General features: G+C 32.5%; 2 protein-coding genes across 2 annotated transcripts; both read left to right on the forward strand.

Annotated features, from left to right (window-relative positions):
- Positions 1 to 70: 70 nt before the first annotated feature.
- On the forward strand, positions 71 to 5,156 carry LOC132746698 (radial spoke head protein 3 homolog B-like). Its single transcript, XM_060735914.1, has 5 exons — positions 71 to 226; positions 3,215 to 3,348; positions 3,935 to 4,025; positions 4,440 to 4,727; positions 4,928 to 5,156. The coding sequence occupies exons 2-5, from the start codon at positions 3,239 to 3,241 to the stop codon at positions 5,138 to 5,140; spliced, it is 702 nt and encodes a 233-aa protein (XP_060591897.1). The 5' UTR covers positions 71 to 226; positions 3,215 to 3,238; the 3' UTR covers positions 5,141 to 5,156.
- A 67-nt stretch (positions 5,157 to 5,223) lies between these two features.
- Positions 5,224 to 8,994, forward strand: LOC132746700 (radial spoke head protein 3 homolog B-like). The gene is made up of 3 exons (XM_060735917.1): positions 5,224 to 5,254; positions 7,119 to 7,381; positions 7,987 to 8,994. Exons 1-3 carry the CDS (start codon positions 5,224 to 5,226, stop codon positions 8,074 to 8,076), a joined length of 384 nt encoding a protein of 127 aa, XP_060591900.1. The 3' UTR covers positions 8,077 to 8,994.
- Positions 8,995 to 17,254: the final 8,260 nt, after the last annotated feature.

The following is a 17,254-nucleotide window of genomic DNA, read 5'->3' on the forward strand; positions in this document are numbered from 1 at the left end:
GAAATTAAAAGTGACAATATCAGATTATCATAACATTTTCGTGTGCGGCGCACGCACCGGTATCTTTTCGCTGCGAAATTAATCATTTCGTGAATTGTATTGTTTCCTGTCATTTCGCGAAAAAGTATAGGAGCGTGTTTTTTAACCGGATGTAGTTTAATTTTCACTAGGCAACAAGATAAATACATAACACTGTGAATGAAGAAGGGGAAACAAAAATAATTAGGTTTGAATTTATCTTTCTTGTTAAATACAAAATCATAGTAAATCATTTTTATATAAATTGCATATAGAATCTATTTCATAGATCTTGTTAAGGAAAAGATTTCAAGAATTATGCGAATTTATGAAATTGTCAGATTGTTCCGTCATGAGCGCGGGTTGTTGCTACCCTGTATCAAGTCATTTGTTTACTTGGCTGTTTCGAAAAAATGAAAACGGGATCATTTTTGATACACTATTTGGTTTTTAAACATTAAAGCAACACTTTATTAAGCCCTAGTACAGATCTAGCGCCTGCTAGTCATAATCAGAATTGATTGTTAAGCAGTAGGCCTGCAGGACAGGGCGGACCGTGAGAAAGAGCAGACCGTACCAGGGCGGACCGTGACTCGAGACTAGGCGGACCTGCAGGATAGCCGTGTAACGGTATTCTGAGGGTCCCAGTTTGAGTCCCGGTCAGGCTGCACATTTTCCTCACCCTGTGACATTTGGTGCCCAACATGGTGCCGTGACTTAAAGGCCCAACTGGACTATAAAAGCCAGCAGATGGCGCTAGGGCAGGTTTCTTATTAATTTTATGCATGCTTCACTTCAGGGACCCTTTTTCAAAGATTTAAGATTAATTACCAAATGCATTTAAACAACACTTGGCATGTATGTAGGCATAGATATTCTTGATATAGATTGACCAAAATTATTCACAATAAAACTTTGTTAAGTGTGTTTCTGGAAAAAAAATACTGGCTGTCAAATTTGAAATTTGAATTTCCATGAGAGGAGCCAACTGATCATTACAGGTCATGAACCTTCAGTAGTAAACAGATGCACGTGGCAGTGTTTATTTCAGAGAGAGAGATTTGTAGCAGACGATATATATTTCAGGGAGGGAGATTTTCAGCAGACGACACATTCTAATGCTGAATACATGATAAGAAAAAAACAATAACTTTTACTGATCTTACTTTATCAAAAAGTATTTATATCCAAACAAATTTTACAATAATCCATTAATCTATGATTTTTTTTGAATTTCAAAGTACTTGATTCAACTTGTATTTAAATGGTTTAAACTTCATGAAAACAGTAAAAGTAACTTCCAGGTATATTTCATTTACACTATATTTTGTTGTAAATATCTTGTAGTCAAAATTACATTTCACAAATGTTTATCATTTGTATAAAATTTTTATATATTAATAGTTTAAAAATATTTTAAATTCCTGTCAAGATCATTTTAGCGGTTTTTCTTAAAAGAAATGTCCCATGTAAGGCACATCCTTTGGATTTGGACATAGTTGTCTGACTTGATGAAAAACAACTGACTTCAAAAATAATATCTGGACAAGATGGCTTGATAATGTCTTTTAATTAATCTGATTAATCTGTGAGTTATATAAAACATCCATTAAACCTCTCCTGTGTAAAATATGCTGTTTTGTTTACATTCTCTCTGCAGGTTAACACTGCATTCTATTTTTTGCTCATGGTTTATAACAGACAGTTTTACATCACTGATTAGTCACACCCACAAATACTCGCTGTTGCCCCTTTAATAAAGCTCTGAGTTTAATTAACATTGCTTTGTAACTCAGTAAAATGCGGGGGGGGGTATATGTCTCAGTTAAAAACTGTTCACTGTAAGCGAAGAAAATATGTAAGCGGCTGGATAGCTCAGTCAGTAGAGCCGCAGAACTGTATTCAGAGGGTCCTAGGTTTGAGTTCTGGTCAAGCTGCACATTTCCCAAACTGTTAAGATCCAATTAAAATCTCATTTTTAAAAGTATATAAAATTAGTTGCTACCTACGTCACCAAAAGCCCTTATGATTTAATAAAAGGCATAAAAATTTTCAATATATAAGCAAAATCTGTCTTTGACTTTATTATGAGTAATTTAGCTGTTGATTAGATACCAATGAATTGATAGTATTCAACCTATAACTGAAGTATTTTGAGTGTTTTCTCATCCGCCATTTTAGTTTATCTGTAATTAGAGTTGTTGTCTTTAAGTTATTTAAATATGATGATTTATCAAAATGGTTATCAGAGATTCACTTTTTATGTGAATCATTGTTACTTCACTTTTTATCAATGATTATTATATTTATTCATCACATTTCTACTGGAAGTGCAATTAAGGACAGCAGACTGTCGCATTTTCTAGCAACAGCAAGTCTGCAATGTGCAGGCACTCTTATTACATATTTTTCATAAGCATCTGGAAATCTATTGATAGCTCAAATATAGAGCCAGTCCTAGATTTTCAAACATGTTACAATTAGACAAGTGTTCTTTTATTGATTTTAATAAGATTTCAATTTAACTTAAACACATACGTTTTATCTAAGAGCGCTACAGCCCTCTCGGACTTTCCACATATTAATATTATCTGCCATTCTAGCTGATTTTATCTTAGGATTTTTAAGTAGAACAGAACATCATTTTACCCATTTCTGCAGAAAGACTAGATAGTCTGTTCAAATTTGTAAGTCTAAATTTTAAAAACAATTATTTTCCAAATGTTCTTGTTTCCTTAAAGCAGCATGCCTCCAGATTCATGTTAAATTTCATGAAGATTTTGATTATGTATTTGACAGTAAAATATTGTGAGGTGAACAAATAAAGTTATTTACATATTGCAATTGGCACTAACAATCCATGCAAATAACCAAGAAGAGGTCAAAATGTGCAAAAAAGCCCTTACTGCGTTAGTAACGAAGTAGAAATATGGTGATGAAATACTGCAAAATCAGTCTTATTAATCCCAAAAAAACATGTAAACTTTAACATTGATCTTAATTGTTTTTACCTTTCTTGAAATATTAGTACATTTTTCTCAATTTTCATTTCCTTGAAATATTTTGGCTCATCTGGAGGCGTGCAGCTTTAAAAAATGCGCTGTAAGTGCATCAAGTATCTATCAATCTATCTATCTATAGATATGGCAGATTAATAATGCTGATAATATTTAAAAAAAATATCTTTTTATTTTAGGCTTGGTAACATCATCAATTAAACATGGCAGCTCTAGCACCACCTAAGCAACCAGGGACATACACATTTGCCAGTCAGCCTCGGGCTGTCCCTCAAAGAAAAAAGTACAGAGACCCTTTAGGACAACAAGATCCGTAAGTCCTTAGATTGAAACATTAAACATGTGTTTATTTATAGATTGAATGCATTAATTGTTGATGAAAATTATGTAATATACATTTGGCACAATGTGTATCGTAACTTTTAGTGTATCACATATGGCTCTTTTAAGAATATCACCTTCTTATGATCTTTAAGTTGAATGCATAGAATAATGAAAATCAAATTAATTATATTTCTTCTAATAAACATAATCATCTTTGTTGTACATGTATATGTTTGTCATTTTTTCTGTCTTCTTTAATTTTATTTTTATGTTATATTTTGTTTTATGTGGATGTAATGTACTACCGGTATTTAGTAAGCAAGTGTGAATCTAATTTGATCTGACTTTATCAAATTGTTTAAAATGAAAAACAAAATTCTAAATTACTAATACATGTAGTTCATAAATGATTCCAGTGGGGTTTTTTTTCCAGTCTTTTGTAAAAGGGTATGAGGGGCCTTATTTTGAAAATTGCACAGTAAAAACACTGGGTTCTACATGTACAATGTTTATGAATTAGGCATAGATATTAAAATGTCATAGTTAAAGCAATGTCTTTATTTATACTATTTCAGTGAAGCCCACAATGCTCCACAATATGGAAACATTATGTATGATAGACGTATAGTCAGAGGTAATACATATGCTCAACATACACTGCCAGCTGTAAGTACCTTTACTTTAATAACATGCCCAGTTTATGTTTGTAACATCTCTTTTCATTGGATACTGAAGTGACTATTTTATCTACTACCTGGAGCAACATGAAATATATCTGTACACGTTTGTTTCTGGCAATAGTAGAAATGTAACAGACTGTGTGTAATTAGACTGATGGGATATAAGTCAACTAGAACAATGTTAAGGCTTTGAACAGTATGAATATTAGATTATGTAGTGTAGCATTAGGGCTATGTCTTTACTTTAATCTGTCACATATAATTTAGTTAGTTTGTAAATTTCAGTAACTGTTATGTAATTAAGGCTTTCCCTGTCACCAAAGTGAAAAGATTTGTCACAGTACAATTGAAAATAATTTCAAACAAAATATATTCATGCAAATATGTTTGTTGGTTACAGCATGCTCAGCCAGATCCCATTGAAATACAAAGACAGCAAGAGAATAGACGACGTGCCATCGCTAGAAAACGTGCGAAGGAACAGCTTCGACCACGATCTCCCGAGCCTGTAGAAGGGCGTAAACATATAGATGTACAAACAGAATTATACCTGGAAGAGTTGAGTGACCGTGTAGAAGAAGCGGATGTAGAAATTCAAACTGATGCATTCCTTGACCGACCTCCATCACCCATGTTTGTTCCTGCTAAGACAGGCAAAGATATTGCAACTCAAATACTGGATGGAGATGTAAGTAAACATGAATTGATAATTCTGATAACCATTATCGATTGATATAAGAAATAAAATTTGATGTGCTTTGTGATAAAAAAATATAAGGTTTATTTTATTTCTAAAATTACATATTTTTAAGATTTTTTTTTATTAGTTCTAAAAATTCCTGTAAATTATACTGCCTTGGTAAAGCATACATTGTTTTCATTCTTCAGCTTTTCGATTTCGATATAGAAGTGAAACCAATTCTCGAGGTTCTTGTTGGTAAAACTGTTGAGCAGTCTTTACTTGAGGTAATGGAGGAGGAAGAACTTGCAAATCTACGATCTCAGCAACGAGCCTTTGAGGAATTGCGCAATGCTGAGTTTGTGGAACAACAGAGATTAGAGGAACAAGAACGTAGACATAGAGAAGAAAAGGTAAATTAAAAAGGAAACCAAATCAGTATTTTGTATATCTCAAGAATTACGGAACATCGGTGGTTCTACTCAGGTGCTCATTCATGCCTGAAATGGAAGGGCGCCCAAGGTCTTCCTCAACAAGTAAATCTGGAACGTTACCATGCAACCTATACTGTTTTAATGTGATGTAAAACCCAATCAAACAAACATCTCAAGAAATTTTCAAATACATCATAGATAGGAGAATTGTTTGAAATCTCCATAGATATGTCTTTGTTGTAGGAAGTATAATGGTTGCAAACAATTCAATTCTTATATACAGAATAACTTTTCTTACAGATTGACTTTAATGAAGGGGGTGCCATTACTTTGTGCATGAATTATAAACTAATTTGATTGTCAGATTGAAGAATGGGAGTTGGAGATTTAAACATTTCAATGAAAAATTAACCATATTGAATCAAATTTCTACAGTTATAATAGATGGAATTATGCCTGAAACGTCTTGTACAAGTACATTATTTCTATTTAAGGAATAACCTAGTAAAACTTACAAGTAAATTGTTTCTAACATAATCTGTGACCTCCCTTTGATAAAAAATTTCATATCCTAAGTATGCCTGTACTTTCTCAGTGAATGTTTGTGAGGAACAGACTTGCCTTTCCTATTTGTACAGTGTGAAACTAGCCTTCACAGTGTTATTGATAACCATAATTTTTCTTCATGCTGTGAGTTTGGACACAAAAAGGAGTGACTTTGTACAAATTACAGAAACAGTCAGTTACAATGTAAATAATGGCTTGATAATTTTTCCAAACTGCCATACATTTGTCTTAAATTGTTCTCCTATTGTGCTCCTATCACATATTTTACTCATATTTCTAACACGACCCCCATTTTTCCCTATTGAACATAGAAGAACCGAAAGTATGTGTTATTATGCAATAAAATCACTGTTGAAGTTCTATATTTAGACATGTAATGTAATCATTATATACATGTGACGTAAGCACTAAAATGTGATGCGCTGAAATAAGTAAGGAAACAAATCAGTCGCAATTTAGCTTAATATCAGGTATGGCAGCATTTATTTGTTAATGTCATGTTAGAATCAAAATAATATATCCAAATCTTAATCAGTGATTTTATGGCTTGATAAAATCATTTTCGTTTGGATGCACATCATTATATCACTCAGGCTACACTCTCGTGATATAATTCCTCGCATCCGAACTCCAAACAGTGATGTTATTGAGAGATAAAATCACAGTTTGGGATATATTATTTCTTAAATAAAGGGTACCTTTTTTCCCCCAAACGTATTAAATATGAATGGGTTTAATTTTTTAAAAAGGAAAAGGAGGATGAGACCAAAAAACAACGTGAGTGTTTTAGGGAAAAAAGGAAAAAAGGGGAAACCCCCAGAGAAGATTGCCGCCAGGGGGTTCGCTCAGAAATTACCCCTTTCAGATTTTTTTACCCACAGTGTTTTGGGAAAACTCTCGGGCAACGGGGGTACTTCATGAAACCTTTTTTGAAAAAAAAGGTTAAATTTCTGGTATTTTATAAACCCAAAAATATTTCTTACCATTTATGAAAAAAAAACCATTCCAAAAAAAAAACCAAATCATTTAGGTGTTTTTCACCAAATAAAAGTTATATACATTATATTAAATATTAAGCTGCAGTTATCAAAAAAGATTGAATGAAAACATATCCAAAAAGAGAAAGAAGCATACAAATTCTTTTAACAAATATAATTTTGTGTCAGTTATAAAACATTTTAGATTTTGTTTTTAGTTATAATATTTTATTATTTAATGAGCCGTCTGTGATATTTATGTCTGACAAACTTCCGAAATATTTTATTACAATTGTGTCATCAGTTTTATATAAAATGCTAAAGTGTTGATTTATGTATACATGTATGTGTGTTTTAACCTGAATAAATATCTATCTATCTATCTAAAATACATTAATATCTGTTATTGATTACGTTTGCAGATATTGAGCAAGGTTTCTTGCCATGGTTAATGGATCGTGTCACAGAACGACTAGAGAAATCAGAACAAGGGCGTATGGTGCTTGACGGTCTGTTGAGAGAAGTGGTCAGCAAACGTAGAGAGTTATACGAGAGATTAGAGCAGTCAAACCAACCAGCTGATGGTGGTGATGATCAAAAACAAGACAGAAAATCTCCACAAGCTGCCCCACAGGTTACCATAGACGCCGCCCCTCCACAACCAGCCCCTGCTTCTACTACAGAGGTAAATTATATTTAGTTATTTACAAGATTTTTTTAAGAACTGAAAATACACATTTAAACTGCTGTAAATTCTAATCTAGCCTTGCTTTCATTTTTAACTGCTTCTAAATTTCCCCATGATTTGGCAAGTGTAATGAAGTATTATTGATGACTGAATTATGAAGAGAAAATGGCCATATGTCAACCTTGTGTGCTATTAACAAATTCAGGCATTTTGCACTAACATTATAAGAGCTGTGTCTTTGTACAAGGTCATTTATCAGTGGTTTTCTTGTTATAAGAGCAGTGTATATCTTAAGTAGTTGAATGTTTGTTGTGGAGAAAATGTAGGTGTGTCGAAATACTTGTATGGGTTAAGAAAAAGAATCAAACACCGGTTGTTGCAGCAGACAATATCTAGTTCTAGGATAACTATTTACTGGAAACTCGTCAGGGCCTTGTTACACCCAGGAACTGTTGCCATGGAGCCAGAAATTCTGGTAGATGTACCGGCAGCAGATACAGGATCCATATTATATGACATCATATACATATATATATATTTCAATGACCTTATTTTCACTGGTAAATAGATTATAATGTATAATAAATGATGACATTTTACAGGCTGAAGAAGAAAAGCCAGCAGAACAAGCCAAAGATGAAGACGATGAACCTCAACAACAAGGAGAGGAAGATGGAGGTGGAGAAGATTAGACCAAATTAATAATTCTTGGACAGTTTAATGAATAATTAGTAAAGATTAAAAAAAACAATATTGAACACATTTAAGATTTACTCAAAGTACGTATGTATCCTTCAATAAACAAGACAAAATTGAACTACCTTCTATTGTGTTTTCTTTTCCTAATGACAAGTGCTATGGTCTTAAAAAAGTTTGTTATGTTGTATTTTGACAATAGTGGTGATATAAGACAAGCTTTAAACATTCTGTACTTACATTGCTGTGGTTACTATTCAAGATTAAGAATGATTTCAAGATCTGGTGCATAATACAAATATACTATAATAGTATTCATTTTCATAAAATTTTGTCTCATTATAAGCTGTAATGTGATATACTTGCAATTTGCTTAAAGGTGCATGTATTTTATAATTATATTTTCCATGCCTGATTTGGTCTATTATTTACCTGCTATAAGGCAACTTTTCTTTTAGAAATTACATGTAGATATTGTCTAGCCAAGTTTCAGCTAATGATAAAAATACATTGAAGTTTTTATTTAAATATATGGCTAATTTTTAAATACATGCTTCTTTAACATGTTGATAGATAATTTTGTACAGACTCCAAGTTTGTTTGGGTTATATAGAATTTACTTCTACTGTAGATATATATATCTTCTTGTTTATCTTGTTATGTTTTTCTCTATGACCTACATTTATCATTATTTATATAGCATAAGGCTTTAAATGTAAAACATATAGTAAATCTGCCATACTCGATGCACATAGTGTGTTCCTTGAGTTCTTTACATTTTGGTAAAATTTTGATTGCTCTTTTCAATTCTAGCCTAATTGTCAAATTGAATTCAACTAAAAAAGTTTACACAAAATTTGAAAGTTAAGAACGAAAAGTTTAAATTTCAGAATAAAAATAAAATTGGTTTAGAAGTGTTTTTTGTTATTATTTTCTTTCCCCTATCACAGATATTTGATTGCCATGCACTTGGTGAAGATTTATCAGCTGTAAAATTGTTATTAGAATAGCAGATTGAGAATTATGGAAATTGATCTCATAGAGCCCTGTTTATAACAAGAGTAAAATATTTTTGTTCTTACCATGTGAAAGTTTTATAATGGATTTGTTGTGCTCTGCTGATCTGTGTCCATTAGTGGATTCACGATGAAAGTACAAAATTTGAGCTAACTGCCAGCGCAATCAGGTTCATACAGTACCACAGGAAATCAAAGCACTGAATGTACTGATGGGGAGGCTATGAGAGAATGTTTCAGACTTATAGTTTCTTTTCTTTTTGCTTAAAATATGCTACCAAAATAAAAAGATATGCACATTGCGCTATTTATCCTTAATGTTGTGTTCAACCATTCATATATATGGTTAATGTGGTTGACTATTCATTTATTTTGTTAATATTCCAGAACATGTCATTGAGGTCTACATTTGGACTGTTAATCATGCAAATTTTGAAAAACCTAATAATAAATGACTTACCAGCAAGTATGACGACTGTTCATTATCAGATAACAATAACATTTTACAACTGACGGTTCCTTATCAAAATATTCTAGGATTGTTCATCATAAATATACTTTATGTCATTTTAATATTATTGAATGATAATAACAACTGCAAGTGATGCAACATTTTTATTGAACATAAAAATTATACACGTTTAGATGTACCACAATTGAGATCAATAAGATACTGTCTTGTGATGAGTATTAATATTCATGCTCTACGGACAAAAGGTTGTCTTCTCCAGAAGCAAATCTCGAATAAAATCACGTTTCAGAAAATTATTCCAATTTCATTACTGACGGCGTCGGATAATATTAAAGCTAAATATTTCTTGAAAAAATACATATCTGCAAAGCTTATTCAAAACTGAATCAACCTAAGTGAAAAATGATCAGGAAGTTATATTCTTTTTTTACCGCCAACACTCAACCAACTTATGGTAGTTAATTGTATTTTTAAACCTCACTAGCTTGAAATATATACTGCGGAAAATCTGTTGTTAACAGGGTGTGCGGTTATTACGTAGGGTTTTCCCTGTCGACCATTTCCCGCAAATAGATGAGAACATCGAAGCCGTCAGTGCTATGAATGGTGTTATAAATGGCGTGTTTTTGGAAGTTTTTGTTGAAACTTCTCCAAATCCCTCCAGAGGCGTGCACGTCGCGGAGAAGGCACACGGAAGGTCATAGCTAGTCAAGTCATCATAAGTACCAGAGGTGATTGGTTGACCTGTCGTGAAGTACTCTGGAGGTTTGGCGCTAATAGATGCCGTTTTTGTTGTCGTCAGTCAGAAAGTTGATGCCTTGACGGTATTGTCGTCTCCTTTACCACCAAAGAACGAAGCATGGGCTTCCAGGAAGAATCTGCTTGAAAAAGACGTCCCAGATGCTATAATCTCGAACATATGGTTATTCCGGCGCCGAGTATAAATAAACTTAAAACACACACACTTTTGTTGAAAACAAAACAAAAAAAACAACAACACATTTTCTGTAGTAATTTTTCAAGTGTTGTAAAATGAATAAGAAATTCCTCTTAGCCGCCGATTATTTTTAGAACACAAACATAAAAGTTCTTTTTTTTTATTTTTCAAAAAAACATTAGTCACTTCAGCGCGCGCAAATATCGTTTTCAAATTAAAGTTTCGTAAGATATGTTAATGACTTCCCGATGCTCGACTGTAAGTAATTTGTATATGTATGCGGTTTTTTGTTGTTTTTTTGTTGTTTTTTAATTAAAGCTTCTTATTCTATAATATTTTTTATGTATCTCATAATCTGTATTGAAAATTTGAATTTTATTACACGTGGACTATCAAATTATGACAATGTATGCCCTAGAATTGAATAAACTTTCTAATTACACAATACGGGGTCATACTGATCTTTGCGTCTTTCTCTGAAATAATTATTTCCTTGTTAAAACATATTTGACCACATATTTCTGTCAATTAACTGTTCACTTTACTTCCGATTTTTGTTGTACGGAAACACATGTTTCTATTTGTGTTTTCTAATCAATTCGAATCTATAATAAGTTTAATAGGATCACCACCGGGTAAACGACTACTAGGTACTTTGGTCATGTTTTTTACCCCAAATATTTGAATGTTTCTATTGGGATTAAAATGAGCATAGTTAACTAAACAACTGGTTGTATAAATCCCTGACCTGTCTAATTCTAATTATGAGATTAGTGAATATATATGACTTTCACTACAAAATATTCCTAAACAAAAGAGCACATGTTTAAATTTATTCCTATACAAATAAAAGGTCAGAGTAGGGATCTGTCAATTGCCAAAGATACCTTTATGTTAAAAGTTTGATTAATGAATTATGTAACATGAAAATATAAGTATTGCTTTTTTTATTTTGCTAATGTAAAATGTAATATTGTGCTGGAATTTTGTCGGAGGGTCCTTATATATATAGGGGTTTAATTTGTAGTTAAATAGTTTTTTTTTCGGCGATAATGGTTCAAGAATATAATGTTTTCAAACTATATGTTCATCACCATCAGTGAATTTTTAGTTAAATGTCTGCAAAATATTTACTAACAGCTATATGATATAGCGGTTTATGAGCGTTTTCCGCGTACAGCCTCCTGGGGTGTACTAATAAGTTAGTTTTCCTTAGTTATCACGACAGCATGATCCATGTCTCTGATGTAAGCGACAGTTTACAATTATTTGTCGTTAAAAAATATTAAGGACTATTAATGGTTTATAACAACAAAAGAAGATGCATGATATTGAGAATACGGTGTTGCAACGTTCTAGTTAATGACCCGTCATAAACAGTTGGTCGCTGCGTAGTAATTGGAAAATTGTTATCAAAAATAATAAAGAATATTTGCCACTAAATTAAAGCATTTACTTATAAATTTTCATTTATGCTTTTTGTTAAAAAAAATATTGATAAAGTTATTATTTTGAAGGGTTTTCATACCAGAACTATTTATTACAGACGTACGTATGTCTAAACCTGATTACCGCGGCAGTATGACGTTGCAACGTTCTAGTTAATGACCCGTCATAAACAGTTGGTCGCTGCGTAGTAATTGGAAAATTGTTATCAAAAATAATAAAGAATATTTGCCACTAAATTAAAGCATTTACTTATAAATTTTCATTTATGCTTTTTGTTAAAAAAATATTGATAAAGTTATTATTTTGAAGGGTTTTCATACCAGAACTATTTATTACAGACGTACGTATGCCTAAACCTGATTACCGCGGCAGTATGACGTCACGGAGTAGTGATTTAAACAAAAATCAAGAATTTTTCAGAGAATTATTATCTTTACAAATTGCAGATATGAAATTAAAGAATGAAAATATTTTCATATTGTAAATGTCTGTGATGAGTGATGAGTCAGCTTAGAAAAAATCAAGGTACTATTTTTTGACCTGATTACCGCGGCAGTAAGATTTGACGGACAGTTATTAACATTGGGTCGGCATAGCCTCCCCAAAAATTGTTGAATGATGTGCATCAAAGCCAAATTGTTCTTTACTGTTTGCTTCTAATTTATATTAAATGATGTTTTTGGCCCCTTATACCATTTTGGTCATTCCATCATATATTCAAGAAATAGATATCAATTTTGAGTGCACTTTTATAGAATAATGCACAGTTTGTGTTCAAATGCTTGGGAATATAAAGCAGGAGGGCCAAATAAAAGCCCTGGATTGATTAATTACAAATCATTTGAACAAAAAACACATGCTAATATAGAAGAGAATAGATACAATATGCTGAAATACATAGAGTTAAGAAGTAATTTTCCTGGCATCATTGGTTTATTAGCATATAGTCGCCACCTTGTCCGTCTTTCCATCTGTCCTTCCCGTCTGTCTGTTGTCTTGTCCGGAGCATCACTTGAAAACCCTTGGAGATAATTTGTTTAAACCTCATACAGTGGTAGAGGTCATTGAGGGGGAGTGCAGTGTCAAAGAACCATAACTCTATTTTTCCCGGTTTTTGAATTATCTCCCCTTATAGAAAAATCTTGTCCGGGACATAACTCTAAAACTATAAGAGATATCAACATGAAACTTTGTAGGTAAATAGATGTCTATGGGTAGATGTGCAGTGCACAGAACCATAACTCTTTTTTGCCTAATTTTGGAGTTATTGCCCTTTGTTAATTTTAACACTTCCAACTTTATCCGAAACATAACTCTAAAACTTTAAGAGATATCAAGGTGAAACATTGTAGGTAGATAGATCTCATTGAGTAGAAGTGCAGTGCAAAAGAACCATAACTCTGTTAAGCCTCATTTTTGAATTATCTCCCCTTTTAGAAAAATCTTGTCCAGGACATAGCTGTAAAAGTATAAGAGATATCAACATGAAACTTTGTAGGTAGATATATCTCAATAGGTAGATGTGCAGTGCATAAGAGTCATACATCTGCCTTGCCTAATTTTGGAGTTATTGCCCTTTGTTTATTTTTACTTTTTGAACTAGAGCATCCGTGGCCGAGTGGTTAAGGTCGTTGGCTTCAAACCACTTGCCCCTCACCGCTGTTGGTTCGAATCCCGACAGGGACTTTGGATTCTTTCATGTGAGGAAGCTATCCAGCTAGCTTACGAAACATCGATGGTTCTACTCAGGTGCCCGTTCGTGCCTGAAATAATGCACGGAAGGGCACCTGGAGTCTTCCTCCACCAGTTATAAGCTGCAACGTCGCAATATGACCTATACTGTGTCAATGTGACATAAAACCCAAAAACAAACTTTTTGAACTTTGTCTGAGACATTACTCTAAAATTATATGAGATATCAACATGAAACTTTGTTGGTAGATAGATCTCATTGAGTAAAAGTGCGGTACAAAAAAAACATAACTCTGTTTTGCCCAATTTTTGAATTATCTCCCCTTTTAACAGGATCTTGTCCGGGAAATAACTCGATATCAACATGAAACTTTGTAGGTAGATGAATCTCAATGGGTAGATATGCAGTGCACAAGAACTTGAACTCTGCCTTGCCAAATTGTGTAGTTATTGCCCTTTGTTCATTTTTACATTTTGAAATTTGTCCGGGACATAACTCGGAAACCATAAGAGGTATCAACAAGAAACTTTGTAGGTTGATAGAATTCATTGATTAGAAGTGTAGTGCAAAGAACAGTAACTCTGCCTTGCCTAATTTTGGAATTATTGCACTTCCAGGGACATAACTCTGAAACTACAAGAGGTGTACTTTCCTGTGTCCAAAACCTATTCGGGGAGCATCACCCGGCTCAAACCGGGCTCTTGTTGACATCCTAATTTTCTGACATATGATGTGTAAGCATTTCTTTTTTATGCTGTGCATATATTGTGAAATAATGCACTTGGCTTCTTGAATTATCAAATGATACTTGGTAATTGGACAATATTTTCAGTGTTTTGTTGAAGAATTATAGATAACACCGTGCATATCCAGTAACGCAGGAGTGTGTGATTATCGTAAAAATAACACCGAATATGTGCAATGATATTGCCAAAACGAATAACACAGTAAGTAAATGAACCAAAATATTTTATTCTAAATCAAATTTAAAGAAATGATTTAGCGCATACGGTTGCTACTACATTATACTCAGTCATCAGTGACGTTTATTGATTAAATATACAGCATTACAATTTTTTCAGGAATTTGTTTACTTTACTTAGATCATTTGTGAGAAAGACAACCTGATTACCGTTTTGAAGGTGTCTTTTGTGTTTCGTCAAATAAATATGTACATTTAACATTTAAAAAACTTTATTTTTTCATATTCTGTATACCCAAGACATTTGTCAAACTACCAGTGTCATATAACAATAGAAGGAAGCTGGTAAAATAGGATTTAGCTACTTTTAATGGGATAACCTCCATTACTTCAGTGCTTCATTCATGATTTCGGCGTTACCTCGTAAGAATGGTCTCAATTACGTTTACCTGCTAAATTTAATGCAATATGACACTAGTACATTGGGAAATGTCTCCGGTACACTGAATATAAAAATCATAAAGTTATATGTGTACGTTATTGTAATTAAAGATATCCAAGACACTAAAAATTGCCATCAATACGCTAGTCAGGTCGTCATTTTCACAAATGATCTTGAAAAATAAACATTATCATGGAAATATATTTGTTGAGGTTTAAAGTATAATGTCTCAGAAACCGTATGCGGTAACTTATTTCTCTCAATTTGGTGTACAATAAAAAATATTTGTCCATTTACTTATCGAGGTACTCGTTTTAGCTACTATAAATTGCACAATTCTGCGTTACTTTTGCACAATTTCTGCATTATTTGCACATCCCTGCGTTACTGGATATACACAGTGGATAAACTGGGAAAAAATCATTTGCTTTCAAAAAGCTTTCCCAACAATTTAAATGTTGCTGTGTACAAGTTTGGTCTAGAGAATTGTCATTCTTACCTCGAATATTCAAAGTATAGTAGAGCTACCTACTCCTACTACTGAATGAATTCACTTGGAACTTGAAACATCACTTCACAATCATAACTGGAGGTCACTTTCCAAGGCCCATAACTACAGCATGAATTTTGACTGAAGTAACGGCCCGTTTTAAACTTTTTGGTTTAGGCCAATCCTTAAAACTATTAAAGGTATTCACTTGAAACTTAATGTATCACTTTTGGATCATAATTTAAGGTCACCATCAAAGGCCCATAATGATAACTCTAGCTTTGATTTTGACAGAATTATAACCCATTTTAAACTTAGAAAATTTTTTGGTCAAGTTTTTCATGTATCATCAATCTGTTAAAGGTGTGCATATGAAACTTAAGGTAGTACACCCCTAATGCACTATCTCCACTTTGAAGAGTATTCAAATAGGCTAGAATCACTGTAAAGTGTATTGAAACTGAGGGGCGTGGGTTCAATCCCCAGAAGCGGCAACTTTTTTTTTCTTTCTTTTTTTCTTTTTAACATTTTTTATTAATCTCTCAGATCCCTTATGGAAGAAAAAAGTGTTTCATTTTAATTATATAATTTTTGTAGGTATTTATCTACTAAATAATGCCAAATTTAATAGCAAATATGATAACAGATATTTTCAAAGGTTAATTAAATAAAAACTACACGGTAAAAGTATTTTATATTTTGCAAGACTAACCAATATACATTTAAGAAAATTTAGGCAAACTTTGAAAACAGCCCCTCATTGTGGAAAATTTTAGGAATATTTTAAAAAAGGCTTTTTACACATGGAAATGGTCAAATAAGCGTTAAAGTGGGTGGGGTAGGGTTACATTTTTATACATATTAAAAACATTTCGTTTAAAAACAATTATTTTGCTTGTTTAATTTGTTACCTAAATGTCGTTATTTGTTTCTCAACAATGAGCAATAGGAAAACATTTTTCATAATGATGATATTATAGATTATTTACAGTTTCCTCATTTCTGAAAAAAGCCCTTCTAATGGCAAAGTTTTAGTTCAGAAAAATGTCCATAACTCATAAACCACACGGTAAATTTTGTTTAAATTTTGCATACAGGTGACATTTAAGGCATATAACTGTTCTATGTTGTCAATTTTATAGTTCCTTATAGTGCCCATTAGGGGTGTACTACCTTAATACATATCTTTGGGATCATACTTAGATGTAAATTTCAAAGGCCCATAACTCTGACATAGTTTTGACTGAATTATGCCCCTATGTGAATAAAAACAAATTGTTTAAGTTTAGAAAATGCAATCTTTCAAAAACATTACTGATTATAATGACTTGAAGCTTGATACATGCTTTTTGAATTACAATATAAAGTTACTACACAAAACCCATACCTCTAGAGTGGATTTTGAATGAGATATTTAGGCTCTAAATTGTGAATTTTACAAATTCTTTCGTCAATATCCAAGACTTATAACTTAAATTGTCATGTACATTACATGTATTCTAATGTATTTTTGTGAATGAAATATTTTTCCTTGATAACTCTTACATTATCCAGTGAGGTCCTTGTTTTACTAACAAAAGCACTGAAAATAAGCAAGCGTTCTGTCCTGATACTACCTAAAATATATAGAAAGCCCAAACAATATCACTTTTTAAGGAGTCGAGTATTTATTCAGTCATCAGAGATGGCAGGCAATATGAATTAAGATGGATTTTCAGTGTACATATTTCATGACAGTAACACAATAAATGAG

Source organism: Ruditapes philippinarum, unplaced genomic scaffold (assembly GCF_026571515.1).
Source record: "Ruditapes philippinarum isolate M1 unplaced genomic scaffold, ASM2657151v2 ctg9051_1_1_1_1, whole genome shotgun sequence".
Lineage (NCBI taxonomy): Eukaryota > Metazoa > Mollusca > Bivalvia > Venerida > Veneridae > Ruditapes > Ruditapes philippinarum.

Excerpts from the sequence above, each read along its gene's own strand:
- LOC132746698 (XM_060735914.1), top strand. The coding sequence starts at position 3,239 with ATGGCAGCTCTAGCACCACCTAAGCAACCAGGGACATACACATTTGCC. Across the intron at positions 4,026-4,439 it reads CTCAACATACACTGCCAGCT|CATGCTCAGCCAGATCCCAT; the intron begins GTAAGTACCTTT and ends TGTTGGTTACAG. Across the intron at positions 4,728-4,927 it reads CTCAAATACTGGATGGAGAT|CTTTTCGATTTCGATATAGA; the intron begins GTAAGTAAACAT and ends TTCATTCTTCAG.
- LOC132746700 (XM_060735917.1), top strand. The coding sequence starts at position 5,224 with ATGGAAGGGCGCCCAAGGTCTTCCTCAACAA. Across the intron at positions 5,255-7,118 it reads CCCAAGGTCTTCCTCAACAA|ATATTGAGCAAGGTTTCTTG; the intron begins GTAAATCTGGAA and ends TTACGTTTGCAG. Across the intron at positions 7,382-7,986 it reads CCCCTGCTTCTACTACAGAG|GCTGAAGAAGAAAAGCCAGC; the intron begins GTAAATTATATT and ends GACATTTTACAG.